Source organism: Crocodylus porosus, unplaced genomic scaffold (genome assembly GCF_001723895.1).
Source record: "Crocodylus porosus isolate Cpor-Errol unplaced genomic scaffold, CroPor_comp1, whole genome shotgun sequence".
In the NCBI taxonomy this organism is placed as follows: domain Eukaryota; kingdom Metazoa; phylum Chordata; order Crocodylia; family Crocodylidae; genus Crocodylus; species Crocodylus porosus.
This window is the reverse complement of record NW_017728943.1, coordinates 122,768,647-122,796,001: the sequence shown is the minus strand read 5'-3', so window position 1 is coordinate 122,796,001 and position 27,355 is coordinate 122,768,647. Positions and strand designations below refer to the sequence as shown.

The 27,355-nt window shown below is 43.8% G+C and overlaps 1 protein-coding gene across 5 annotated transcripts in view; it reads left to right on the top strand.

Annotated features, from left to right (window-relative positions):
• ADGB (androglobin) overlaps positions 1-27,355 on the top strand; it is a 262,841-nt gene that overhangs the window by 207,032 nt on the left and 28,454 nt on the right. For all 5 annotated transcript variants that reach the window (XM_019550118.1, XM_019550121.1, XM_019550117.1 and 2 more), the window contains 3 exons: positions 1,233-1,417; positions 12,148-12,344; positions 18,979-19,090. In XM_019550118.1, coding sequence (XP_019405663.1) covers positions 1,233-1,417; positions 12,148-12,344; positions 18,979-19,090 — 494 coding nt within the window. The remainder of the gene's footprint in view (positions 1-1,232; positions 1,418-12,147; positions 12,345-18,978; positions 19,091-27,355) is intronic.

Genomic DNA, 27,355 nt, shown 5'->3' with positions numbered 1-27,355 from the left:
GGGTCTCGTGCCCTCCCACGCCCTCCCCTGCGCGAACTCCGCGCTAACTCAAGTGCCTGTTTACGCAGCCTGTTCGCGCAGCACCGGTGGCGGGGCTCCCTGGGGGGCTGGGCCAAGTAGGGGCCTGGGTGGGGGCTTGACCCGGCCCAGCACCAGGCAGCAGCCCCCTCCCAGCAAGCAAGGAGTTAACCCCTTCTCACCACGAGCCCGCTCACCTCCGGCTGTGCTGGGGGTCGGCAGGGGGCTCGGCGGATTTGGACAGTATATTTAATTAATTATGTCAAAATAATATTATTAACAGTATGGATCCAAAAAAAATCTTATCCACTTCAATGATTTAAGCTTCATAATATCTGTTTGATTTAGAAAAATATATTTTTTTCAGATGGAGGATAAAATTAAGTGTATGTTCTCTATGTCATTAAGACACTGAACAATATAAGACCCAGGTCAGATCCTGAGTGAACTTCACTTGAAGCCTCTTCACAATGAGTTAAACTGGTTGATGATAACTCTTTGAAGACAAGTATCCAAGCTGTTTTACAGCCATCTTGACCTAGTTAAAGATAAAGCACATGCATAAGCTTTACACAGTCAGGGTCTAACTTTATACCTGTTCTTGGCAGAGCAGTACTATCTGTTCTTGGCAGGGTAGAATATTGCATGCCAAACTTGAAATCAATGAGGCTATTTAGCATGAACAAAGGTGGCAGAATCAGCCATGAGTGCAAATAGTTAAATTGCAAAGATAAAGATTAAATGGAAATATAACCAAATAAATTCTTCTTGTTTTCTGTTGCTGACACACTTTCAAAAAACTGAATTTTAAGACATTTTTCAAAACAAAAGTTTTTCCTTTAGGGTGGTGCACATACACAATTGCTATTTTTTAGTTTATGCTACCACTGTCACTGTATTTACGAAAAGGAATTCTGGCAGTCCTGCTAAAACCTTAGTTGATATCTGGTGATTTGACTGAGAGCAGTGGAAATCTTGCTTTACTTGCATGTGGTAACCTTCAAGCTGAGGCTTGCTTTTGAGGGCTTCAGTTATGAAAACAGCTTAAACGTGCTAAATCTCTCATTTCAAGAAAGACTTTAAGCAAACACTTTAAGCATATGCTTTTAGCCAAGCATTCAAGTGTTTTACCTGAATTTGGCTGCTTTACTGAATCGATTCCAAGTATGAATAATCCAATGCAGTGTATGTTGATGGAATTTTCTCCTATTTAGGTATGCCATAAAAGTCACAGCATCCCATATTGCCACAGTGCAGGTACAGACCTCTAAATCAGATGTATTCATTAAGCTACAAGTCCTGGATAATGAAGAAGAAATTGTGAATACCATTGGAAAGGGCCATGCAGTCATCCCTGCATTTAATTTCTTTTGTCCTGAAAGACCTTTAAGTTCTCAATGTAAGTACTATATTTTGTATTTTATACTTGGTCCCAATGAGAACACTCTAAAATAACTTTGGATAAGAACTGATCTTAAACACGATCACAGAAACTGTTTCTTTCTTTTTTTTTTACTTGTTAGTTATATCATTTCCCTTACTTTCCTGTCCCCTTCCACATTCTCTGTTCTGCGAAGGGGATCTGAAATATGAGGGGGTGGGGAGGGGCATGTATTGCCCACAAAGACAGGTAAAGATTGAATTGACGGAAGAGCTGTTTCTAACATTATTTTTTGTCTGTGACTTTTGCCTTCATTTTCTGGTTGGTTAATAAAGCAGTTCACATTTGTTCCATGATAAGGAGCCGAAGACAGAAACAGAGAGCAAGCCAGCAAGCAGGGGAGATTGAGTGGGAGTCCTGCCTGGGAAAGGAGCAGGAAGCCATGGCTGCATGGGGAGAGAGTTTGTTAGTGCGGGTAAATAGGAAGGCCTGCATATTTCAGGCTTGGTGGTGTAGGTTTAGTTTGGGAGTCATTTTGCAGGGTTGTTTGGAGAAATTAATTGATTGTGCCTGATGGCAGTGTAAGGAAGGAGATGAGGCTTGCCTGACTAGAAACGTTAAGCTTTCCAGAGCACAGTGAATAAGTAGGAGAATAAAATGATGAGGAACAACCAGCATGGATTCACCAAGAACAAGTCATACCTGATCAACCTGATTTCCTTCCATCTTAAGGTGGCAGGTTGTGTAGATATAGGGGAAAGCAATGGATGTGATATACTTTGACTTTAGCAAGGCTTTTGACACAGTATCTCATGACATTCTCATTAACAAGAGATGAAATACTAGATTAAAGTAGTGTAAAGTTGATACATAACTGTTTGGATCATCATACTGAATAAGTAATCGTCAATGGCTCAATGTCTAGTTGGGAGGAGGTATCAAGTGGGGTTTCCCAGGGGTCTGTCCTGGGTTCAGTATTGTTCAGTATCTTCATTAATGATTTGGACAATGAGATTAAGTGCATACTTAGCAAACATGCTGCTGACACCCAGTTGGTTGTCATTATAGATGTTTTGGAGGGCAGGGCTAGGATCCAGAATGACCTGGATAGACTAGAAAAATGGTCCTCAATCATTCAGATGAGATTCATCAAGGACAAGTCCAATGTCATTCACATGGGACAGAATAACTGCATGCACAAATACAGAAGAAATGATTGACTACTTTACAGTACTGCAGAGAAAGACCTGGGAGTTATTGTACACTATATGCTGGATATGAGGCAACAGTGTTTTCTTGCAATCCAGGTGCAAAAAATGCCAATAGCAGACTGGGTTGTATTAACAGGATTGTCACTTAGAAATCAAGGGAAGTGATTCTTCCACTCTATTTGGCATTGGTGAGACTTCCCCTGGAGTACTGTGTCCAGTGTTAGGCCCCACACTCCAAGAAGAATGTGAACAGTTTGGAAATAATCTAGCACAGAGCAACAAAAATGATTAGGGGCCTGGAAAGCAAGACTTATGAGGAAAGGCTGAACAAGCAAGTGGTGTTTAGATAACAGTCTTCAAATACCTGAAGGGTGATTATAGAGAGGGTGGAGATGGGCTTTTCTCTCTGTCTGTAGGGGCAGGATTAGAAACAATATCCTCAAGCTTCAGCAGAGGAAAATTTGGGTTGGAGAGTAGAAGGAGCTTTCTAACTTTATAGGTGGTTAAGCATTGAAACAGGCTAAAGAAACTGTGGAATCTCCATCCTTGGAAACTTTCAAGAGCATATTAAACAAATATTTAGCTGAGATGGTCTAGTCAGAGATTATCCTGCTTGGAGCATGGGGGCTGGACTAGATGGCAGTGTGAGGTCTCCTTCAGCCCTACTTTCCTGTGATCCTATAAAGGTAAGTCCCTAGTCCAAAACAGTTAAGGACTTACTTCCCTTGTCAGAAGGGACTGTAGTATGTTCTCTTCTTATGCATTGCTCTGTCTGTCTGATTTGTTATTGATTAAAATACAGACAAGGTTCATCGGGTGAATCTGATATCCTCTATTAGACCAACTTAAATAGTTGGAAAAAAACTATTAAGCAAGCTTTCGGGTTCAAAAACCCTTCGTCAGGCTAAGGAAGTTTAAGCAGTTGGCCTGATGAAGGGTTTTTGAACCCAAAAGCTTGCTTAATAATTGTTTTCCAACTATTTAAGTTGGTCTAATAAAAGATACCAGAGTCACCCAAAGAACCTTGTCTCCCTATGCCCTTAGACCAACATGGCTACAACCTACACCCCTGTAACGTGATAAAAATACAAGCATTTATGTCCTAGTCTTGGAAATATCTCTTGACAAGCATTATTTTCCCCTTTCTCCTGGAACAACAACTATTTTATTCAGGGAAGGAGGAAGATGGGAGGATTCAGAAGGAACTGCTAATTATACTAGATTTATGGAAGTTATAAATGGCCATAACACTATTGTCAGGTCATTATAATAACAAGAAAGATTCAAATAAAAATTTATCCTGTAGGGGCACATTCCAATTTAAACAAAATTTCCTTTGGGACAAAATTTAATTGCCAATTACAACACATACACCATTTTCATCTTTATCTGAGCATTTGTGCCTCAGAGGCTGAGCTTGCCTTGCCTCAGAGACATTTTGCCTTGCACCAGCTTCCTCAGATGTCCCATCCTTCTCTGTGTGCACTATCCACACCTGACCCGAAGCAGTGTAGCTGCCTACAAGAAACAGGCTAATTGACACCATCACTCAGCACTACTAATTGGCCTGTCCTCAGTGCATACAAACTCAGCTACATTGCTTTCAGTCAGGAGAGTAATACATAACAAAGCAGAATAGCACGTTTGAAAGCACTGCTGCCAAAAACGGTCTATTTACAGTCTAAACATGGCATGAGTGAGAAACTTACCTTTTTGGTCAAAGTTCATTTTCTTTCATTTTAATTTGTATATAAGTCAGCAGGACTGGATGAACATCATCCAAGAGTGTTAAAGGAACTGGCTGAAGTAATCATGGAACTGGCAAATCTCTTCCAAAACTTTTGGTGCCCAGAGAGGTCCCCAAGGACTGGAAGAGGGCCAATGTTGTGCCCATCTTCAAGAAGGGGAGGAGGGAGAACCCAGCTAACAATTAGCCTAACTTCTATCCCAGGGAAAATCCTAGAAAAATTCATTAAGGAGTCTATGTGCAGTAGGTTTGCAGAAGGTAGGATTCTCAATGACAACCAGCATGGCTTCATTGCAGGCAGGTCTTGTCTTACCAACCTCATCCCCTTTTATGATCAGGTGACTCACCACCTGGATAAAAGAGAGGAGGTTGACATTATATACCTTGATTTTCAAAAAGCTTTTGATCTGGTATCCCATGAGACAGTCAGGTGGGTAGGAAGGTGGCTGCGGGATAGGACCCAGAGAGTTCTAATGAACAGATCTGGGTCATCTTGGCAGGAAATGGCCAGTGGTGTCCCACAGGGGTCATTACTTGGTCCAGTGCTCTTCAACATCTTTATCAATGATTTGGATTTTGGGATGAAGAGCTTACTGGCCAAGTTCACAGACAATGCCAAGTTATGGGGAAGCATGGTCACACCTGAAGGTATAGACACAGGCAGACCTACACAGGTTTGCAAGTTGGGTGGACTGGAACCAGATGAAGTTCAACATCGAGAAATGTGAAGTGCTCCACCTGGGGATGAACAATCCCCTGCATATCCACGAGCTTGGCAACGCCAACCTGACCAGCACTATGAATGAAAGGGACCTGGGGATAATAATAGACCGCAGTATGAACATGAGCCAACCGTGCAACGCTGTAGCCAGCAGGGTTAACAATACCCTGGCATGCATCAATCGATGCATCTCCAGCAAAACCAAAGAAGTGATACATTGGTGAGACCGCAGCTGGAGTATTGCGTCCAGTTCTGGGTGCCACACTTCAACAAGGACATGGTAATTCTTGAGAGAGTCCAGAAAATGGCCACCTGTATGATCAGATACTTGAATGGCAAGCCGTACAAGGAAAGGCAGAGGGATCTGGGACTCTTCAGCCTGAAAAGAAGGCTGAGAGGGGACTTGGTAGCAGTTTACCATTACATCAGAGGCATACATCAAGGGCTTGGTGAATCACTGTTCACCAGGGCACCCTTGGGGAAAACTAGGAATAATGGTCACAGACTCCTGGAAGACTGTTTCAGGCTCAATGTTAGGAAAAACTACTTCACAACTAGGGTTTCCAGACTGGGGAATAAACTCCCTTCGGAGGTGATGCAATTGCCTACCCTGGAAATCTTCTAGAGGAGACTGGACAGTCACCTTGCTGTGGTCATCTGACCCAAGTTGTCTTTCTTGCTTGGTGCAGGGGCTGGACCCAATTATCTTCTGAGGTCCCTTCTGGCCTTACTATTTCTGAACCTATTAATTCTATTGCCACATGCCATATTATAATGAGTCATCATCTCAACTAGAGTTATAATAGGAAACCAACTGATGTTTAAAGATCAATGGCAGGGTAAGGGAAACTGCTGTCTCCCCTACAGCCCTTGTCCTTTATGTCTGTGCCTGCTTCTCCATCCCCCACTTCAGCCTACCACTTCACCCCTTTCTCCCCTCCCCTCAGCTGCCCCCACCTCCCCTTACCTTCTGCTCCATCTCTCAGCCAGGCAGGGAGCTGCTGCTGCTGCTTCTTCCTGGCTGCTTGTAGCTGCTGCTGTTGCTGACAGCCCTAAAGGAGCCCCTCACCCTAAGGAGGTGAGGGGCAGAGTGTGGGAGGTTAGTGGGGAGGCATGGGGGACGGAAGGCAGAGGTTAGGCACAGGCATGGGGAGCTGGGGAGGGCAGGAAGATGTATGGGAGGAACAGGCAGCAATTAGGGCAGGCACAGGGGGAACAGGCATAGGCATGGGGAGATAAGGGGCAGGGGGAGCAAGAGGCAGTGGTCTGCCCCCCTGCCCTCACCACTACATTCCCCAGCATAGCAGTGAGTGGGGACAAATTTAGGACAACCTTCCATTCATTAGATCCTATACATGGACAAGTATAACAAATGTATACTTTTCCCTGTATAGAATCTATTTATTTTGGGGTAATCTTAAAATTGAAATCATCTAGAACAGTGTTTCTCAACCCGTGGGTCATGAACCAAAAGTGGGGTCAGAATAATATATGAACAGATTGAGAACAACCTTTAAAAATGGATCACCAAACTTTAAAATTGGATTCTCCATTAAAGAACAAAAAAGTGGGAAACTTCTCAGGTACTAAGCTGATCCCCAAATCCCAGCAATTTACAGTCATTCTTTCCTATTTTCAAGCAATGCTTCCTTATAGTTGCTATGTGAAAACAGGAAACTCACTAACCCTGCAGGTATAACAGTGAAACTTACTGTACTCAAAGCCTTGTCAGACAGAAGTTATGGTAAATGTCTCTTCTAATCTCATTCATAAGGAAAGTTTAGACTACAAAAGATTGTCCTTTTGAATGCATGGGAGCCAATTCATTTTAATACAATTATAAAAACAGCTTTGCACCTAGCAAAGACAGAATGAGTTGTAGTTAGCTAAAAGTTGCAAGTGGAAACTGTGGCTTGTCCCCTGCTGGCTGTCAGAGTTTCAACCTGCAAGGAGCTGTCTGGGGCCTCCTGCCCCACACACCCACCCTCTGCCCCACACAATGGGGGGCTGGGGCCTGGGGATAGAGGACACTGGGTTGGAAGCCAAGGGCACTGGGTCAGGGCTGGCTATCGATGTTTACAAATGGGTCCCGGTAGAGAAAAGACTGAGAACCACTGGTCTAGAATTCTGGTGACTATGGTATATTTACTCATTTGGTCCTTTTTAAGAGGTGCTGGGTAAAGGTATGGAGGCATCTAGTCTGAGAACAACATAAAATTCAGAGGGAACCCAAGTAACATTCAAAAGAAAATAAACTATACATGCAATGCTTGTTGGGAGATGTGTCTAGGTCTTTTTTCCTGTGAGCTGTGATCTGAATGGCTTTGGTTTGTTGGGGAGCCTGAGCCCTTCTCCTTGTCTCATTACAAGTGTTAGGGGGATTGCAACTTGCAGGGAGATAGCAAAAGATCTGTCTGCCTGTGCTGTGATATGGGGAGGTCCAGAAAGTAGCCAAATATTAAACTTCTAAAAATAAAGAAATATAAACTGAAGGTACACCCTCTCCCCCCACTCTTTTTGCAGTAGGAGAATGAGTCAGAGGTAGGGGGAAGAGGCCAGCATGGGAGGGGGTCAGTTAGATGAAAGCAGTCAGGAACGTGGCTGTGGTGATCTGACAAAGGGCAAGTAGGAGTCATAATGTGGTCAGGTGTCCAGTTTATGGTAAAGCCCAGGCTATACAAACAGAATGTATGATTCTTCAGCAATTTGCTGCCTGTGATGAATGTACGCAGTAGTCTGAGGTATCATATGGCAAAGAGCATCTTCTTAACTTGCTAATAGTTTCATAGTTTCATAGTAGCTAGGGTCAGGAGGGACCTGAGCAGATCATCTAGCCTTACTCCCTACCACAGGCAGGAATGAATGCTGGGTTCACAAGACCCCAGACAGGTGATCATCCAACCTCTTTTTGAATTTACCCAAGGTAGGGACGAGGACCACTTCCCTAGGAAGTTGGTTCCAGATTCTGGCCACCCTGACTGTAAAAATATTGCCTCCTGATCTCTAACCTAAACCTGTTCTCCATCAGCTTATTACCATTGTTGCTCATCACCCCAGGTGGTGCTGGGGAGAATAGGACTCTTCCTGTTTGCTAATGATCTCCCCTGATGAGTTTGTAGGCAGCCACCAGGTCCCCTCTCAGCCTCCTTTTGCCAAGGCTGTACAGGTTCAGGGCCCTCAGTCTCTCCTTATAGGGTCTGTCCTGCTGCCCTCTCACCAAACGGGTGGCCCTCCTCTGAACTCTCTCCAGGCTGGCTACGTCCTTTTTAAAGTGCGGCGCCCAGTACTGGACACAGTACTCCAATTGCGGCCTGACCAATGTTGCATAGAGGGGGAGTATCACCTCTCTGGACCAGCTTGAGATGCATCTTTGGATGCATGACAAGGTATGTCTGGTCTTGCTGGCTGCGGCTTATGTTCATCTTGGAGTCAGTAATGACTCCAAGATCCCTTTCCGCCTCTGTGCTTTCAGGAGGGGAACACCCTAGCCTGTATGTATGCTGTGGATTCCTTCTTCCATGGTGCACCACCTGCATTTGACTGCATTGAACCGCATCCTATTCTCATCTGCCCACTTTTGTAGTCTGACTAAATCTATTTGCAGCCTCTCTCTCCCTTAAAGTGTGTCCACCTCGCCCCACATCTTAGTGTCTTCAGCAAACTTGGACAATGTGCTTTCAACTCCCTTGTCCAAGTCGCTGATGAAGATGTTAAACAGTGTGGGCCCGAGGACTGAGCCCTGGGGGGACCCCACTGCTCACATCTCGCCAGGTTGAGTACAACCCGTCCACCATGATCTCCCCTGCTGCCCCCCCATAGATGTGCTCCTTGATAATTTTCTCCAAGATCTTCCTGAGGACTCAGGTGAGGATTACAGGCCTATAGTTACTTGGGTTCTCCTTCCTCCCTTTCTTAAAAATGGGGACCCCATTACCTAGTTTCCAGTCCCCCAGCACCTGGCCAGATGACCACAAATGCTCATGCAGTCAAGCCAAGGGTGACCCCTGCTAGCTCCCTCAACACCCCTGGGTGGAGGGAATCTGGACCTGCAGATTTAAAAATGTCCAGCCCTTCCAGAAGATCCCTAACTACATCTGTGCTGTTCCAAAGCCTGACAGAGCTATCCACGAGATTGTCCCTACCTCTGTTGGAGGGATGCCCCAGTCCCTGTTCAAGAAAACAGAGGCTAAGAAACTGTTAAAAATATTGACTTTTTCATCTGGTGTAGCCACAAGGTTACCATTTGAGTCTTGCAGGGGCCCTACATTGCCTGGTGCCCTCTTCTTGCTCCCAATGTACTTGAAAATACATGATAGCGTCTAACATGTTAATAGTTTTATAGGGTGGAAAGGGGAGGTGAACTGGATATGGGGTTGGGATAATGAAATGAAACACACTAGTCTCCTGTCACTCACATAGTTACTGTAACCGCCAAGTAATAAAACTGTCACCATTTGGGAACAGACCATATCTGTGATTTTTCTCACTGGCCCTGTTAGCTACTGTACTCCAAACATTTCATAGTACAACCATAATCCCCACTATACCATAACAAACTACACTGGAGACTAGGGAAGCACTTAAAAATCATATAGCATCCTTTATTTTTACTTTACCAGTCTCAGCCCAGTACCCATGCCTGTTTCAAAGGAAGCATAAATCTTGAGGTTGAATATTTATTCACACCCTAAGAAAAAAAATAGTATATTGTATCACAGCACCATCTGGTGACATCTACCAGAATAGTTGCTTTAGCTAAGTAGTGTGCATGTTGGGGAGCCTATTTTAATTGATTCTCTATCAGCTTGCCAATAAAAAAAAAATCTCACAAGATCCTACTACTCTGAGATGATTCATTACTTTTGATGGGGCCACCCTCTCTGTAAGCTAGAAATAGTGTTCTACAGGCCCAAAATCAAGTATTATTTTATGCAGAAACTTATTCATCCTGTTAATCATGTTTTAAGTGAATTTGTTAAACTGACTGCAGATCTCACATCCTTCACTAGAGTGTTAGAAATAGCTTTGTGAAGTCCATCTGAGTCTTTCTATGAAATACAGTGTACTTTTAGTCAGGCCTTAAAGGGTGTCTCTACCACTTATGGTATCAGGCAGCTCCATGCAGACAGGCTGTGCTCACTCTGCATGCATTACCACCTGAGTCAGAAAGGATATAGTCATTTTAGGTAATACATGAAGAAATGGACTGTCTGTTAGCACAGCAATGGTTGCTGCTACCATTGAGCAGCATAGACATACCATTGGTGACCACTAAAAAGTTCTTTACCAGCTTTGTGATCTTTTTATAATGTTTTCTTTAACTTTGTTGCAAAAGTGTATTCAGAACTTTGTTGAGATTCTTATAAAGACATATTTTCAAAAGTATCCTCTAGTGCCACGTACAAAGAAAGTACATAGTTAAAGAAACATACTTAAAGAAACCTTCCTTCTCTACATCGGAATCAGCTGCCTGATAATACATTTGTAGATGCTTATCACAAAAATACAGTATATCTCTGAGACCTAAAATGTGGCATATCTGTTACCAGTGGGCATCAATACACGTGTTCCAGGGTGGACAGTTTAATTAGAGGGCACTTTAATTAGAGCAGTGTCATGTGTATTCATTGTCCCACATTTCAAAATGGCAGTGCGTGTGTTTTAACTAAATCTCATTCAACGAGTTTTAGTTAAAGTTCTCCTGCCACCATTTTGAAATGTGAGGACACTGAATTAGCACTAATTAGCACAGTCCAGCAGAGTCACAGCAGACTCAATTAATCGAGTCTGCTCCAATGTGTGCTAATTAGCATACCTTGTTGCAGAAGTCCATCACGTGTACAGGTGCTCAACATGTCCAAGAAAAAAATCTTAGAATTCTTACGTGCTAAAATCTGGTGTTTAACAAAATTATACAATGTCCCTTGAAAACAATATTAATTAGACATTAATGAGGCAACAGTTTAATCAGAAGCTCTGGGTGCTGTTTCCTAAGCAAATGTATATGGGACATTATAGGGTGATTAATTAATTGCTAGGCAGAAGCCAGGGTACAGTTATACCTTATAAATTAACTCTTCAGAGATGCATAGGCTATAGCCTACATCATCAGATACTACAAATGGAATTGCAGAGAGCAGAGCTATTCAATAGAAAGGAATAAATTTGTTTAAATACAAAGTATAGGGAAGTGGGAGGAAAGGAAGGGAAACTGCTGAAAAATACAGCTACAACCTGGATACTTGGCTATAGGGTAATGCTCAGCCAGCATATAATGTAAACTTTATTACAGAGTATAGAGAATATGGCAGTCATCCCAGGCCTCTTGGTCTGCTATCTGGTACCATGTAAACCAGTACAGTGTATTCCATGGCCAGGTTGTTGACAACTAAACTGGCACCTCCACATGGGCTACCCTGGGTGAGGAGTGTATGTGAACATGCAACAGGACTAAAAGTAAGACCTGTCAAAGGCAGGATGAGTTCCCTGCAAGCCAGTGGCCATCCATACCACCGGAGAGGATATAGGTGCTACCAGGTCACTCTGCCTGAAGAATCCCCAGTGATGCAAAGCAACTCCACTAACCTCATGCAGGATGGAGGAGGGTTGTTACAGAATCTAAGGTGCCCCAATGGTCAAGCAGCCTTGGGACTGACTTGACTTGATAGAGAATATATACTCGTTTAATATTGAGACTGTAATTCTTGAAGAAAAGAAGTGTAGAATGGTAAAAATATCCAAAGAGGAGTTTTCTAACTGTTTCTACTCTTTCCTTTTCGCATCCATATGTGTGCAGATGCACACACACACACATATATATACAAGCACTATATTCTTTTCATTCTTGCCTAGTTTTTAAAGATATTTCTGATCATTGTGCAAAAAGAAAATAATTTGGCATAATTTTTATTGAAGTGAGACTGTTAGTTGGAACCTTGTAAGCAAAACGCACAGGAAGAAAACTGACGATAGCAACTCATTGTTATGTATGCTTCTCTCTCTTTAGCTCAAGCTACTAGTTTGTAGAATTCATGGAAACTGAAGGTTGACATTTTTATCTCCCTACCAGCAAGCAAGGGTCAATTTGGCCAAGGCAGTGTGAAGAAGGACCCAGAAGCAGGGGTACCAAAAAGAAAAGGTACTATTCCAAGTCAGAAGGGCAACAAGCCTACTTCCAAGCCGGGATATGTACAAGAAGGCCAGACTGTAATAGAAGATGAAACTATATTGTCAACTTCTGAAAAGAATGCTGGAGGTCCACAACAGGTGAGAGATTTTAAATCCAAATTACTGGAAGAATTTGGGAACAGGACAACAGCAAAAATGGTCCTGATAATTCCTTTAATAAATATGAAAATAAGATATCCTTATATTATATAAATCTTTTATTTACAGATACTGGCTTCACCACTGATGTCATTTCTTTTATTTATGTAGTGAGGGACATAAATTATTACAGTAATTCACAAAATAGAATACAGAGGCTCTGCACTAAGGATATCAAAATCTGAGGTGCTAAGCCTTCAAAAAGATATACATTTTCCCACTCCTAGAGTGCATCTACACATGCACTTAACTGCACAGTAGAGTAATTTGCTGCCATGTAAAGTGTCACAGTATACACATGCAACACTTATTAGACTGCAGCAAACTAAGTTTCACCACCATAAGATTACATTACAGGGGTGGTGAAAATAACTAGCCTAAATGCACGTGTAAATGCTGGCCTGTTTTCTTTTGCTATGACAATTTATTTCTGCCTTCCATTGCTCTTTATTTTCATCAGTATGAATGAAATGCTGAGCAGATGCTAAAACAAATCCACAAAAGGCCAGAGACTTAATTTTTCTGTTCCACCTTTTCCAGAGGTAGTCAGGTGACCTACTCAGACCTAAGTGAAAACGGCTTGCATATTTGAGACTCAAAAGTCCAAAATGAAATGAATATCATGGCCTCACATGACAGTCTATTGAGCAGACTTCTCTGGTAGTGAGTGAGAGATGGTATATATTTAAGTATAAGCACATAAACATATAAATGCACATATGGAAGTAGGAAAAAAGGAGTTTGCTTTGGCCCCATGGAAGAAGTGTAAAAATGAAAGATGTGGTGTACTGGGTTAGGAAAAAACGTCCTACTTAGAAGGGCTACTGCATAGAGGATGTTATATTTCCAGGAGCTATAAATATATAGTTAAGGTTATGGACATACAAATAATTTAGCATGTGGTAAAAGAGGGTGGAACTTGATCACATCTTAGCTGTTGTATGGCAACTGCCCATGCACAGTTTCTCTCCCTGTAGTAAACAGAAGTTAAATCTCAGTACCTTAGTTGTCAATGAAATGGAGAGAAGTTACCGTAGTTTGGCTTTTATGTATGATAGCATAAGAGTATGGGTACTTACCTGGGACAGCTGATCCACTTCTCATCCTGTGGTAAATTATTTGTATCTTCATATCCCTGAGAACACATTAGCTGAAAAGTATGAGCAGAAGGCAAAAGCTGATGATAGCAGAGAAGTAATGTGACATTAGTTTGTGCTGGTATTTGAAAGTGAAAACGAGAAGTCTGAAGTCAGTGAAATATTAAAGAGTAGGCCATGATAGGACTGAGATTACTCAGTGTGGAAGGAAAGTTAAAGTAGTTTTGCAGGTGCATTCCAGATGGATTAGAGGGCAATGTTTGCATAGTGGAGACCAAGTGAGAAGAAGTTGTAGAAGCTTATGTGAGTTAATTGGTGGTTAGCAGCAGGTTTTAAAAGTGAATCAGAAAGGTAAAGATGAATTTTGAAGAGTGTGTAAAAGAAAAAACAGGTTTATTGGCAGTGTAAGGGTAGAGAATATCCCCTCAATAATACAGTCTATTTTCTGGGCTCTGGTTTATTTCCCTGCAGTTGTGTAATAGTAATTAACTACTGCTTGGGAGTGTTGTAAGACTTAGCTTTCCTCTGTAAAGTAATTAGAGATCCAAGGATGAATGTCACTGTAAGTGCTCAGAAGTACTACATGAAGGTGAATAAGTTTTCATGCCAACACCATTTAATAACCTTACAGACATCTGAGTTCTCATGCAGTGAATTGAATTTTACAGAAAAATGTCACAATAGGTATTCTGTATTACATGTACAGTGTAAGAATGGGGCCTTCACATAGAATCATAAAAAATGAGGGTTGGAAGGGACCTCAGGAGGTCATCTAGTCCAACTCCCTGCTGAAAGCAGGACCATCCCCAACAAGATCATCCCAGCCACAGCTTTTTCTAGCCGGGTTTTGAAAACCTCCAAGGATGGAGCTTCCACCATGTCTCTGGGCAACATGTTCCACTCTTTTATTACCTTCGTAGTGAGAAAATTCTACCTAATATCTAAACTAAACTTCCCTTGCTGCAACTTGAGACTGTTGCTCTCTGTTCTGTCATTTGCCACCATTGAGAACAGTCTAGCGCCATCCTCTCTTTAACCCCCCTTCAGGTAGTTGAGTCCCCTCTTGGTCCCCTCTGTCTCTGCTTCACTAGATTAAATAAGCCCAGTTCCTTCAATCTTTCCTTATAAATCATGTCCCCCAGCCCCCCTCACCATTTTTGTTGCCCTCTGCTGGATCTCTCCAATTTGTCCACATCCTTTCTGTAGTGGGGTGCCCAAAACTGAACACAGTACTCCAAATGTCGCCTCACTAGTGCTGAATAGAGGTTATTACTGTAACCCCCAGGTCCTTTTCTGCAGAGCTGCTGCCAAGCCAGTCAGCCTCCAGCCTGTACCAGTGCATGGGATTGTTTTGTCCTAAGTGCAGGACTTTGCACTTGTCCTTGTTGAACCTCAAGATTCCTTTTGGCCTAATCCTCCAGTTCGTTCAGGTCACTCTAAATTCTAGCCCTACCCTCCAGAGTACCTACTACTCCCTCAGGCTTGGTGTCATCTGCAGATTTGCTGAGGGTGTACTCTATGCCATTTTCCAGATCATCAATGAAGATATTGAACAAAACTGGCTCCAGGGCCAATCCCTGGGGCACTCCACTTGATACCGGCTGCCAGCTAGACACTGAGCCATTGATTACTACTCTCTGAACCCGATGCTTCAGCCAGTTTTCTATCCATCTGACAGTCCATTCATCAAGCCCATACTTCCTTAGCTTTCCTGCAAGAAGGCTGTGGGAGACCATATCAAAAGCCATGTGAAAATCAAGATACATCACATCCACTGGTCTCCCCACACCCAGTCTGTCATCTCACCATAGAAGGCAACCGGGTTGGTCAGGCATGACTTGTCGTGGTGAATCCATGCTGGCTGTTCCTAATAATCTATTTCTCCTCCAAGTTCTTAGAAATAAAGTGGGTTCCTTGAGGACCTGCTCCATGATTTTTCCAGGGACTGAAGTGAGGCCAACTGGGCTGTAGTTCCCTGGATCCTCCTTTTTTCTCTTTCTAAAATATGAGCACTGTATGCCCTTTTCCAATCAGCCGGGACTTCTGATTGTCATGAGTTTTCAAAAATGATGGCTAATGGCTCTGCAATCACATCAGCCAACTCCCTCAGCATCCCCAGATTCATCTTATCTGGCACCATGTACTTGTACACATCCAGCTTTTCTAAGTAGTCCCTAACCTGTTCTTTCACCACTGAGGGCTGCTCACCTCCTCCCCAAACTGTGCTGCCCAGTGTAGTAGTCTGAGCTGACCTTGCCTGTGAAGATGGAGGCAAAAAAGGTATTGAACACTTCAGCCTTTTCTGCATCCTCTGTCACAAGGTTGCCTGCCCCATTCAGTAGGGGACCCACACTTTCCCTGGTCCTCCTCTTGCTGCTGACATACTTGTAGAAACCCTTCTTGTTACCCTTCACATCCCTTTAACTGTAGGGATTTTCATGGTTTCTGAGTACATGAAAAGCAAGTTCTGTTGTAGTAGATTTGAAAGTACGTTTTTCCTTTTTTCCCTTTGACTTATGCTAGTTGGTTTTCAGATGTGCCAACCCAATAAAGCAAATACACTCAAGAGCATATTGAGTGTCCACAGACTGGGCACTCAAATATTGCTTCTTTGTCTCTTCTGACAAAGCTCTGAAGATGCCACATCACTAGTTGACTGCTACAGGGGCACTGGCTCCTATGTCTGAGTATGCACCAACCTTAGCTATTAATGTGCCAGCAGTTTTCATGTGGGATTTGGTTATAACATACCGACAAAAATTAGCTATTTCATCAACCTTGTCAAGAGATTTTTTTACCATTTGAATCTCTCTTACTAGGGAAAAGGGGCACAGACTCTTGGAACATGTTTATCTGTGACAAAATTAAGCAACATAGGTTTGCAGTCTGGGGAATTTTAGGCACAATGCTCAGTAGATAGTTGAGCACAGTGACACCAGCCTACAGTAATAAGGGAAGGTTTATATGCCTGTCCAAATGACTGACTGCTGATTAGCCTTCAGTATATTTTAGTTGTCTTACAGAGGATTTTTATTTTTCTTCAGGATTTTTCTTCGCCTGAAGCCCACAGTTTTAGCTAACCTTTCAGTTTCAGAGCTAAAAGCCAAAAAAGGCCAGTTTTACAACTGTTTTTCTGACATGCCAGGATGGATTTGTCCACAAAACATTAATTTAAAAAAAAAATTATTTATTTTTTTTTTTTACCAACACAACTGGTTTTACTGGACAAGCACTTTTGACCATCTTCAGGTCTTTTGTCTCCAGACACTATGGCCAACAGAAGTCAAGGCAGAGCAATAAGCTTTCTAGTAGAACCAGATTTGCCTTCTGGTATCTTACGGCATTTTTACATGTGCTCCCAGGATAGTGGTGGTGGGAGGGAGCATTGTAATTGAAGCACCAGCAGCATCTTGTGTATCAGCATCCCCATGCTTCAAAATGACAGTGGGGGCACGTTATCGAACGCTCATTGAATGAGTCCGGAGTTCTCCGAGCATTCTTAGACAGCAAGCACATGGTCATTCTGTGACTGTTTCACTGAATTGTTGCTGCTCTTTCTTCCTGAATTATGGGAAAACCTGTAGGGTAATGTGGAACTCTAGTCAGAGGAGCGAGATTGGAAGGAGCTGATATTCTTTTTCTCAGGTTTTTGTAGAGCAGACAGCTAACAGGGATTGGGAGTATGTGTAATGATTCTCTCTGAGCAAGGGAACTTGGAATATTCCTGGATGTAAACACCACTGTTGTTAAGTGTAGTGAGACTTCTTCCTGCCATTCCCAAGTATTCTTTAGCACCCAAAGGAATGAGCCTATCTGGGAGGTATCAGTGGGAAAATTCAGAAAAAAATTAAACCCCATGTGGTTCTACTAACACCAAAGTAGAACCTGTTCTTCTACTATAAATCTAGTCCAGTGGAATGTGAGAGGTGAGCCCTTGATTTTTGCTCACCGGGTTATTATGGTCTCTTCTGGAGGTCTTTGTAGCTTGAGTAAAGGAGAGAGCATAGACTTGCTCATGTTTTTTAGCAGAGGTTGTACATTCCAGTTTCTGGCACATATCTGTTATAGATTTCGTCTGGGGCTATTTAACCCTGCATAAAAGAATTAAAGATATTTTTCTGCACTTAAATCCTAAGCTGCATCCACATGAGCATGGCTGTTTGTTTCCCTGGGGACAAGAGGCAGCAGCACACCTTGTACCACTGCTTCTTGTCCCTGGGGAATGTCTATGCCACATACCCTCTGGTATATGACAGGTTACCCCAGGTGGGGTTGGGGAGGCTGGGGCCAGCAACTGTGCCACAGCAATCCTGCTCCTCTGAAGAGCACCTCTGAAAAGTTAGTCACAGAGCCCAGGTTGTGAGTGACAATCAAGCGCTGACAATCTTAATTCCCCTCTCCAGGCTTAGCGTTTCTGTCTCAATATCTCAATATATAGAGTACAGAGTCCTTCTTTAAGCGGAAGTGGTGGAGGTACCATCTACCTTTTTTATATAATTGCCTAGTATTAGAGTGCTCTCCCAGGAAGTGTGAGATCTGGCTTCTATTCCAACCCCCCCTGCAGCCAGAGGAGATGCAAGCCCACATCTCTTACTTCCCAGAAGATTGCCTTAACCACAGAACTATAAAAGCATCTGAGTGGAGGTACCTTCTTGTTGACGCTGGGCTATTGTTCAGAAACGAATGTGAGAGTACTGAAACCAGAAGAAGAGCAAGCAGGAGGGAGCCTGCCTCTGTTGCCTAGGGGTTAGGGCATTCAGCTGGGAGAGGGGCAGTCCTGGGTAACTGATCTTTTATCTCAGGATTATTTCTGGTCTTATCCAATGACTGTCTAATGCTAAATGCATAATCACTTGGTATCATCTGCAAATTAGTAGACAGATTATTCAGTCTTGCTCCTATTCTCTGACTGTCCTTGGTTTGTCTGCCTCAGATGTATTCCCTAGTAGTTTAATCTGATTTTTTCTTGATAATGATGTTTCATTTAAATAAATATATATTAAAAGAAAATAATTTTAATTGTACAGGTAATGACTCATACGTATTTGCAGTGGTGGTTTTTTAACCACAGAGCTAACTTTAGAAGATGAACAAAGTAAGAAATGTTATTAGAATAATTTCCTATTCATTGTAAATAATGAATAGCATAATGTACTGGTCTCATTTCTCTACTGCTGCTTACATCATATGTCTTAGCATTAGTGCTCAAAGATCAGTAGGACGTTGAGAGCTTGAAGTTTTATGTTAAATAAAAGAAGTCTTTGTCTTTGCACACCATATGCCCAGGAAAATGTTACATGAGACTACTTTTGAATTTTTCATGAATAGTGTAACACATGGAAGTTTGTAAATTAATTGATTGGTCCACTTGCTGTATTCAATATTCAACAGTTTACTGGACTGCAGGAATTGTGGATGATTAATGTAATGCCTATTAATGTCATCAATATTTTAACACATTACATTTGGTTTCACAGTCTCGCAAGTACATTATACAAGCACTGGTGTTGTATGACAGTTGGCCTCTAACTGAGAGTCAGTTGGCATTTGTTCAGGCACTGAAAGAAGTGGAGAAAAATGAAATCAAAGGTATGTCACTCAACATCCAGATGATGGAGTATACAGGTTTGTGTTACAAAGAATGTTGTAGTGTTTTGTCATAAAAATGTTATGTTCGTCTTTGTTCAGTAAAAACACAAGTTGTTAATGTAATTTGTATCATTGCCTTTCAATAACAGCATCATACATGTTCACAATTTCAATAGCAAAGAAAGGGTGGTTATTAGATAAATGCTGCTAAACTGAAATTTACAAAACATTTTCTTTCTACAGGCAAGTTGTGGTCCAAGGAAATCCAAATGTTAAAAGGCATTCTTAGCCCTAATTCAGTTTTAGATCACAACATGAATAACTTCCTATAACAAAGCCAAATCTCAATCCAAAACATTTTTATCTTCATTATTTATTACTTACAGAATATAAAAATAAATGAATAAATATATCAAATCAAAACAAGCTAAATGGCATATCCCAGATTGTATAATTCCATTACTGTATTTTTCTTAGATTTACTTGCTTACTATATACCATATTACATTACTCTTTGTTCTATGACTTGCAGAGTCAAAAATGTAATTGCGTGATTTTATAACTGCATCAGCCAAGCAGTCATTTGAAAACATTAAGCCATATTGTGGAAAAATTACGTTGGAGTCTCATGAGGTGCATCTACAAAAAAACATTTACTGTGCAGTAGACTAATTAGCTGCACAGTAAACATCTCAGTGTCTACATGTGCACCTCTATTAGGTTAGAGTAAAGTGCTTTACTCCACAGCAGGATAGTATGTGTAAATACAAGCACTGTCCTACTGTGGAGTAAAAAAAGTCCAGCAGTGCACATGTAGATACTGCCCTGGCTGGCTGGGTCACGAGGGCATTTCATTGAGGTGGCTGTCTGCCAGCTAGCCCCTCACTGAAGCACCCTCATGCCCCAGCCAGCCCCTCTGTAGCAGGTTGAGCTGGGATGGAGCAGCACCGACCTGGTACGCTGACCCTCCCCCACGTCCCCTTCCAACTGGGGCTGCCCTGACCCAGATCAATATGCTGCGGTCCCACAATAAGCTCCAATCCCACAATAAACACAAATAGCAATAAGCTGCAGAACCTGTTGCTTCCAGGTGCGGGTTCAGTCGGCCCACCTGGGAGCTCTACATTATTTGAACATGTAGACATGCCTACATGCCTATGGAGATATGAAAATCAGACTTGGCTTTATTCAAATATGTTCATGACTTAAAAATTACAGCAACAGGTAAAATGACATATATCCCATCATACTAGCTTTTTTGTTGGTATCAGTCTCACCTGCTGATTTTGTATTTCTTTTTTCTCTTTGTATGATGTATTGCTCACCATCCTTTTCTCCAGAAGTAAATGCAACTGTTTCTTGATTTAGTTATAGTTTGCTTCAGATGTCTTTTCTAATATCTTGTGTTTCATATAAAATTCAGGCCTAACTTCACTTTGTTGTGAAAAGCTAATAGAATATGGTTCAGTATTATGGTTTTCATATAAATATGCCTAGATTAACTCTCCTAGGAACAGAAAAAATATATAAAACATAGGCAGCATCTGACTCAGAAGGTATATGGGTGGTTTGACTATATGGCTAGGGACAGACATTCAAAAAGCCTGAGCCTGAGTTGATTCAATCTTTTCAGGTTAGTCTAACCTGCCTAGGTTGAACCAATTTGCAACTGCACAGATATTCCCTCTCAACTGAGGAAATCCAATGCATGACTGTAGCTGTTCAGGGTAGGAGCTAGAGCATGCCTTCGACTATAGGGAAGCTGTGCAGGGGTGAGGAGGGTTGTGGTCAGTCTGGGCAGTAGCCTTCCCTGTCCACCAGCAGGGACCCAAGCTGAGCCTGTTAGGTGCTCCCCACTTGCTGCTGCAGCAGCCAGCCATCATAGCCCCCTGAGGCAGAGGGGGCAAGGAGGGGGTTATTCAACTGCCCCTGGGGAACCACAACCAAGTCTGCCTGCCCCGACTGCCACTGCTGTTCACTCTCTGCTTGGGGAAAGTGGCAGAATAACCCCCCTGCTGCCTCCTCCGCTGGATACTGGAGGGAGGAGGAATAACCCCTCTCCCTGCCCCCACCTACAGAGCTCTGATGGCCAGCCTCTGGCTGTGCCCCCACACCTCCACTGCATTGGTGAGGTTGCAGAGTTCTTGATGGGGGCAGCAGCCCCTGTCACAGTGTCCAGGGAGTGCAAACTTCTTCCTGGTGGGGGGGGGAGGCATGCTGCAGGGTAGGCAGAGCTACAGCAGACTGTGCAGGAGCACCTGGCCTCAGAGGGGGTGAGAGTCCTTCAAGCCCCTGCAACCACCACGGTTCACAGAAACATTCCCCACGCCTCAATGTGGCCCCCCACCAGGAAGGGGCTCGCACTCCCCAACACCATGAATGACAGGGGCTGCTGTCCCCATCATGGTCGCTCCCCTGTCACCACTCCAGCAGCTGGGTGGGGGAAGAGGTGGGGCCAGAGCCAGGCTGGCAGGGCCCCTTAGGTGGGGGGCAGGGAATGGGTGTTTTCCCTGCTCTGCCCTTGGGGCACTGTAGCAGGGTCTGCAGGCACTGACTGCCACCACCACTGCCGCTTGCTGTGTGTCCAGGGCAAGTGATAGAATAAGTCCCCTCCAGTGGAGGGGGAAAGTGGGAACTTATTCTGCTGCTTGCCTCGGGCACAGAGAGAGTGGCAGTCAGGGTGGGCAGACCTTGCTGCAGTTCCCCGGGGGCAGAGGTGGAAATAATTCTGTTCCCTGCCCCCATGCTTAAGGGGCCCTGCTGCAGGGAGTGACCATGCAGGGAACAGCCTCTGTCATGGTGTTGAGGAGTGCAAGCCCCTTCCCAGCGGGGGGGGTGGGGCACTGTGGAATGGGGAAGGCTGCTGCAGACTGCAGTGGTGGCAGAGGCTTAGAGGGCTCTGGCCCCCTCCAAGCCCCAGTGCTGCTGCTGTGTGCAGTCTGCCACAGCTCTGCTTGCCCAATAGCATGGAGCCCCCACTGGGAAGAGGCTTCTGCTCCCCAGACACTGTGATAGGGGCTGCTGCCCCCATCAAGAGCCTTGACCCCTCGTCTATGCAGCAGTGGGGTGGGGGTGTGGCCAGAGGCCAGTTGGCAGGCAGGGCCCCTTAGGTGGGTGGCAGAGAAGGAAGGTTATTCCCCCTGTCACCGACATCCAGCAGAGGGGGAAGTAGGGTGCTTATTCCTCTGCTTGCCCCAAGCAGGGGGTGAGCAAAGATGGTGGTTGGTGCAGGCAGACTCAGCTGCAGTGCACCGGGGCGGTGGAGTAGAGGTAACCCCTCTCCCTGCCCCCTCTTCCTCAGGGGGCCACGCCACCCAGTGTCTGGCCATGCCCAGCCCTGCAGCTGCAGCAGTGAGCAGGGAGCACCCGGCAGACCTGGCTTAGGTCCCTGCCAGTGGGACAGGAAGTAGGGAATTAAAACCCTCTCTGGCCAGTTCAGCCAAGGATAATTCCAGGGCTGGCCATGCACCCACTGCTGGAGCATCCAGCACAGAGAAGTGCAGGTACATGCTGGTGGGACAGAGGTGGGAGGGGGGAATAAACTTTTCCCCTGTTCCCTTCTGGGGCCAGAATCAGGCCAGACCTGCACCCCTGCCTTTTCCTGCTCTGGCTGGGGAGCAGAGGGTTGGGCCAGCCCTACTGGAGCAGAGAGCCCAGCCCAAAGAGCATGCTGGGATGCTGGGGGACTCTGGTTTAACTTAAACCAGGAAGGGACAGACATTACATAAACTGGCTTGAGCTCAATCATTTAAGACTGATATTACATTCAATAATGTTTATTTCAAGCCAATTTTGGCCATTTTGAAACTGGTTTATGTCCACTGAACTTACATTCTGTTACAGGTTTAAATCAGTTTCTCATCACTTACACTGGTTTATGTGTAATGTCTGTCCCTACCCTATATGGTACATATTCAGCCCCAGAATGCATTTTTTTAGTGTTTTATTTTTTCTCCAGAATATTTAATCCACATGGTTACAGGGGCTGTCTGTAAATAAAACAAGTAAGCAGATAAACCAATGTAAAAGTGTTGACTGAAACTTTTCCAATTTTGAAAAATTTTAATACTCAGTGTATCCCTGCTACCTTCCAAACATGACATTACAGTTTCTCTATTCAGAATGCCTGGCATTAGCTTATCTTTGTATTTGGATGGCTTAAAGCTTGGAAACTGTGAGGATATGTCCATTAGTTCTTTTAACTCTGTGGCACAATGAGGGCTAAAAAAGGTCATGAAGACAAACAGTATACCAAAATGAAGAAAGACCAAATTATATTATCCCTTATGTTCTCATAAAGGTGCCTCGTTAAGTGTTTAAACAGAGATATAAAGTTAAAATAAAGATTGTCAGAGTTAGAAGCAACTACTACACTCAGGAAATGGCATGGAAGTCAGGCAAAAATTCCTAGTTTTACTACTACTTTTACCCAACCTGACATCTAGGTAGCAATTCATATATTGCAGTTCTTGCTTAAAGAAATTGGTAGTGAAACATTTTGGCAGCCTGCTCAGTGTGCATGTGATGATAGATTATTTATGAGCGTCTCTCATCTTTTAAGGTGAAATAATCTGAAAGCTTCTGATAACCAGGCTTCTGATATACAACAGGCACTCCTACATACACAAAAAAAGCTTCCACTTCTGGTTATAACAGTGATTTTTGTTTTAATGGCACTAATATATGTGAAGATGTAGTCTCTACCCTGTGTTTATAACTGGTTTTGGAGCCATATCTATTCTCTCTTGTTTCATCTCTGTAACTGCTTTCAGGTTTATGTAATGGCTTTCCACTACTGTTGTCTGATTCTATTGTTGTGGGATATAATTTTCAAACCAACAGTAAACTGTCCATCTCTCTTTTAGGAGAGGTCACTTGAATCTAAGCTTTTGAAATCTAGAAATTTGTCACACTGAATGCAATTCAGCAGCCATCTTAGGGGCTACAGAAGTTCCACATACAGAGACTGAGTCTAAGGATGAGGGATGACCTATGGTTCCACAGTTATACAGCCTGCAGCCACAGAATGTAGGCTTCTGTCACAGGCCAGAGAATAAAGTAGTGTTTGTGCTACAGAGGAGCTACTGGGCTGCCTTGTTCCTTGGTCGTCAGTTTAAGAATGAGATTGCATCCCATCAGTCAGCTCCATTATAGTTTCCTTCCCTGAACATGCTTTATTCTCCCTAGGAAAGAGAACGTCCATGATGACATCTGGGCTAGGTACAGACGTTCAAAAAGCTTGCAGTGAAATCGATCTAAGTTACGTGGTTTTCTGTACGTGGCCTAGATTAGATAGGTAGCAAACAGAACACATGTTCACCTATTGGCTGCCTGCAGTAGCCGAGGCCTGCAGGTTGGAGGCACTCCTGCACACGTCTCAGCAGGCTGCGCAGGCTTACCGGACTGCTGGAGACTGCTGAGTGCCCAGGCAACCCCTTACTGGCTGCCTGGCACAGGCAAGCATGCCTCCGCATTCCTGCATCCTAGTACTTCAGGTCCCAGGAACAGCAAGCCAAAAAAGCCTTGCAGCACTTCAGATACCCATGGCCTGGGCAGAGGCCAAGCTGCAGAGGTTTTGTCCATGCAGATTCAGCCCCTGTGTTCTGCTCCCTACCACCCTAGCCCACCAGAAGTGAGCTGCCTGCACCAGCTCCTGCCTGGGAAGGAGGGAAGAGGGTCCATACTGTGGTCCTGGTAGCAGGATGCCTGTCTATGAGGTGAGGAGTCAGGGTCAGGCTCCAGGGGGCTGTGTGCAAGTACCAGGGTTTTCCCTGGCTCAGTGCCAGGTGCGTGCATAGATTGTCGGGTGCTTTATGATGCAATGCAGGGGCACAATTCAGGAACATGGGTGCCCAGGTCTTGGGGCTTGTGCACAGGACACAAATGCCTCCATCCTGCCTCCTCCTCCCACTGCCTGTCTGTGGCTGACTGATGGCAGATGGTGGGGCTGGAGAGAGGGTCTGTGATGGCTTACTTCTGTAAGAGCTTGGGAGCAGGACCCTCTGGTCATTCAGCTGGAGCAGCCAAGCACTGGCCAAGAGAAAGCGTGCCTCCCTGCACGAGGGAAATGTTGCAGGGGGGCTGCAAAGGAGGCTGGGATGCTGGAGGACAGCAATCTAGCTTGAATTGATAGCAATCTGGCAGATGGTATTGCAGGTAGGAGGCTGCATGAACTTTTCAGACCCTGGTTTCTTGGGGAATCGTGGTAGAGTTGTTGGAGGGTAAAGAAGGAAAGGAGTCTATGCCACAGCTTTGGCAATGTCAGGTCACATAAAGCAAACTATGGAGCTGGATTGGGATTCAAGGCAGGAGTAGCCTGCACTCCTTGAAGTACTCCAGTGGTGGGTATATGTTCCTGGGTAACTGATATCTCAGTGACATGTTTTGCCTCCTTATAGGACAGTACGGGTTAACATCATCATTTCCCTTAACAGGCAACATTAGGTCCATTCTGACTTAGCATAGTTTTAACAAGACATTCTTAAAAATAAGTCAGATCTTAAATTCTTACCATAGTCAAATCTATCTATAAAAGCTTCTGGTTAAGTTTCAAAGGGCCCATCTACATAAGACATTTACTGCAGAGTTAACTAGTTAACTCTGCAGTAAAATGTCAGTATCTACACACGCAGTGGTATTAGGGCAGAGTAAACTAATTAATTTTGCTGTAGGATAGCAGTGCCAGACACAAGTACCATCCTATGGCTGAGTTACTTACTTTGCGTCGGTGCACATGTAGACACTGACTGGGCTGCCTGGGGCATGAAGGTGTTTCACTGTGGGGCTGCCTGCCAGCTAGCCCCACACTGGAGTACTCTCATTCCCCAGCCAGCCCCTCTGCAGCATGTTGAGCTGAGTCAGAGTAGCCCCGGGCTGGCAGGCTAATCTCCTAAGCCCCATGTCAGCCAGGGCTGCTCCACCCCAACTCAACATTCTCAACATTCTCTGTTCCCAGAAGCAAATGCAAGCATGACACCTGATCTGTACTGAAGTTTAATGAGCTGCATTAATTGCATGTGTAGACGTGCCCGAGGAGTATTAATTGCTAAACAATGTACCCTAAAGTGTGTAACCACTGATTCACCATGTTTCCACAAACTAAAATGCTAGCTAAGCTGTATCACAATATGTAGTATATTCCTAGAAGTGCCCAAATGAAGATTGGTTGTTTTGATCTTTTGGTAGTTCACTAGTAAATGATCCTAAATAAAGACAGATTGATGTTCACTTCTGTCTGCATGTGCATCTCTCACCATTACAGGTAGATATGATGGATAACATTAGAATTAAGAAACAGGCTCTGAGGTTCATCTCCCGGCTTCACAATTTGGTGCATTTGGTATAAATTTAAATATTCAGCAATTGACTGCAAAATCCAGGCTGATTTCTACTGGTGCAGAGGATCCCCACAGCAATGTAAGAGCATTCAGAGCCCACATCATCTTTCCTTTCACCTGCAGGTATCCCATGTACAGCCCAAAATAGATATTGTTTATAAATAAGAGGTGTGACCAAGACATAAGCTAGCTCACAGAATCTTATGACAGTGACACTGTAGTATGTCATCCTCCACATGAGCCTTTCCAAAGTGCTGGTGCAGAATAGTGCAGAGAGGCACTGTTCCCACCTGCCTATGCCAGCTGTGGTGATTCTGGCTTACTGTAGGTAAAAGCTTACTTGGGCCTTTATTTAACATTTCATATTATTGGACTGAGCAAATCTGTTTCAGTGTGTTGTCAGTCATGTCATTTTCTGTCACCAAACCAGTCTAGACCTAAACATTATGTTTAGAAAAATGGTTCAGTATACATATAAAGTATCATTCAGCTGATTAAATGTTTGCTTTGCGCGGTAATTCTCAACCATGGTGTCAGGGCACCCTGGGATGACACAAGATACTTTTAAAGGTGCTGTGGTGTGCTGCACAATATTAGCATTGTTAGATGTGCAAAGACCTACAAATGATTCAGAAAATAAACCCAGAGGTTTCAAATAGGAATCCATAGTGTCAAAAACATTCTGACCTATTGTGGTCTTTGAGTTCTTCTCAACAGAAGAATTGCTCTGGGTTTTGTTTTGTTTTGCTGTTTTGAAGGCAAGGGGGAGGGGGAAACAGGTTTCCCCATAGTCAGAAACTGAGTAAAAGCTAAGATCTGGTATTTCGCAAAGAATGCCTTAAGTTGAGCGAGGGGATGCTTCTTGATCTAAAACAATCAAGAACTGCCTGCTTAGAGTGAATTCTATGGAGATCTCGTTTTATAGCAC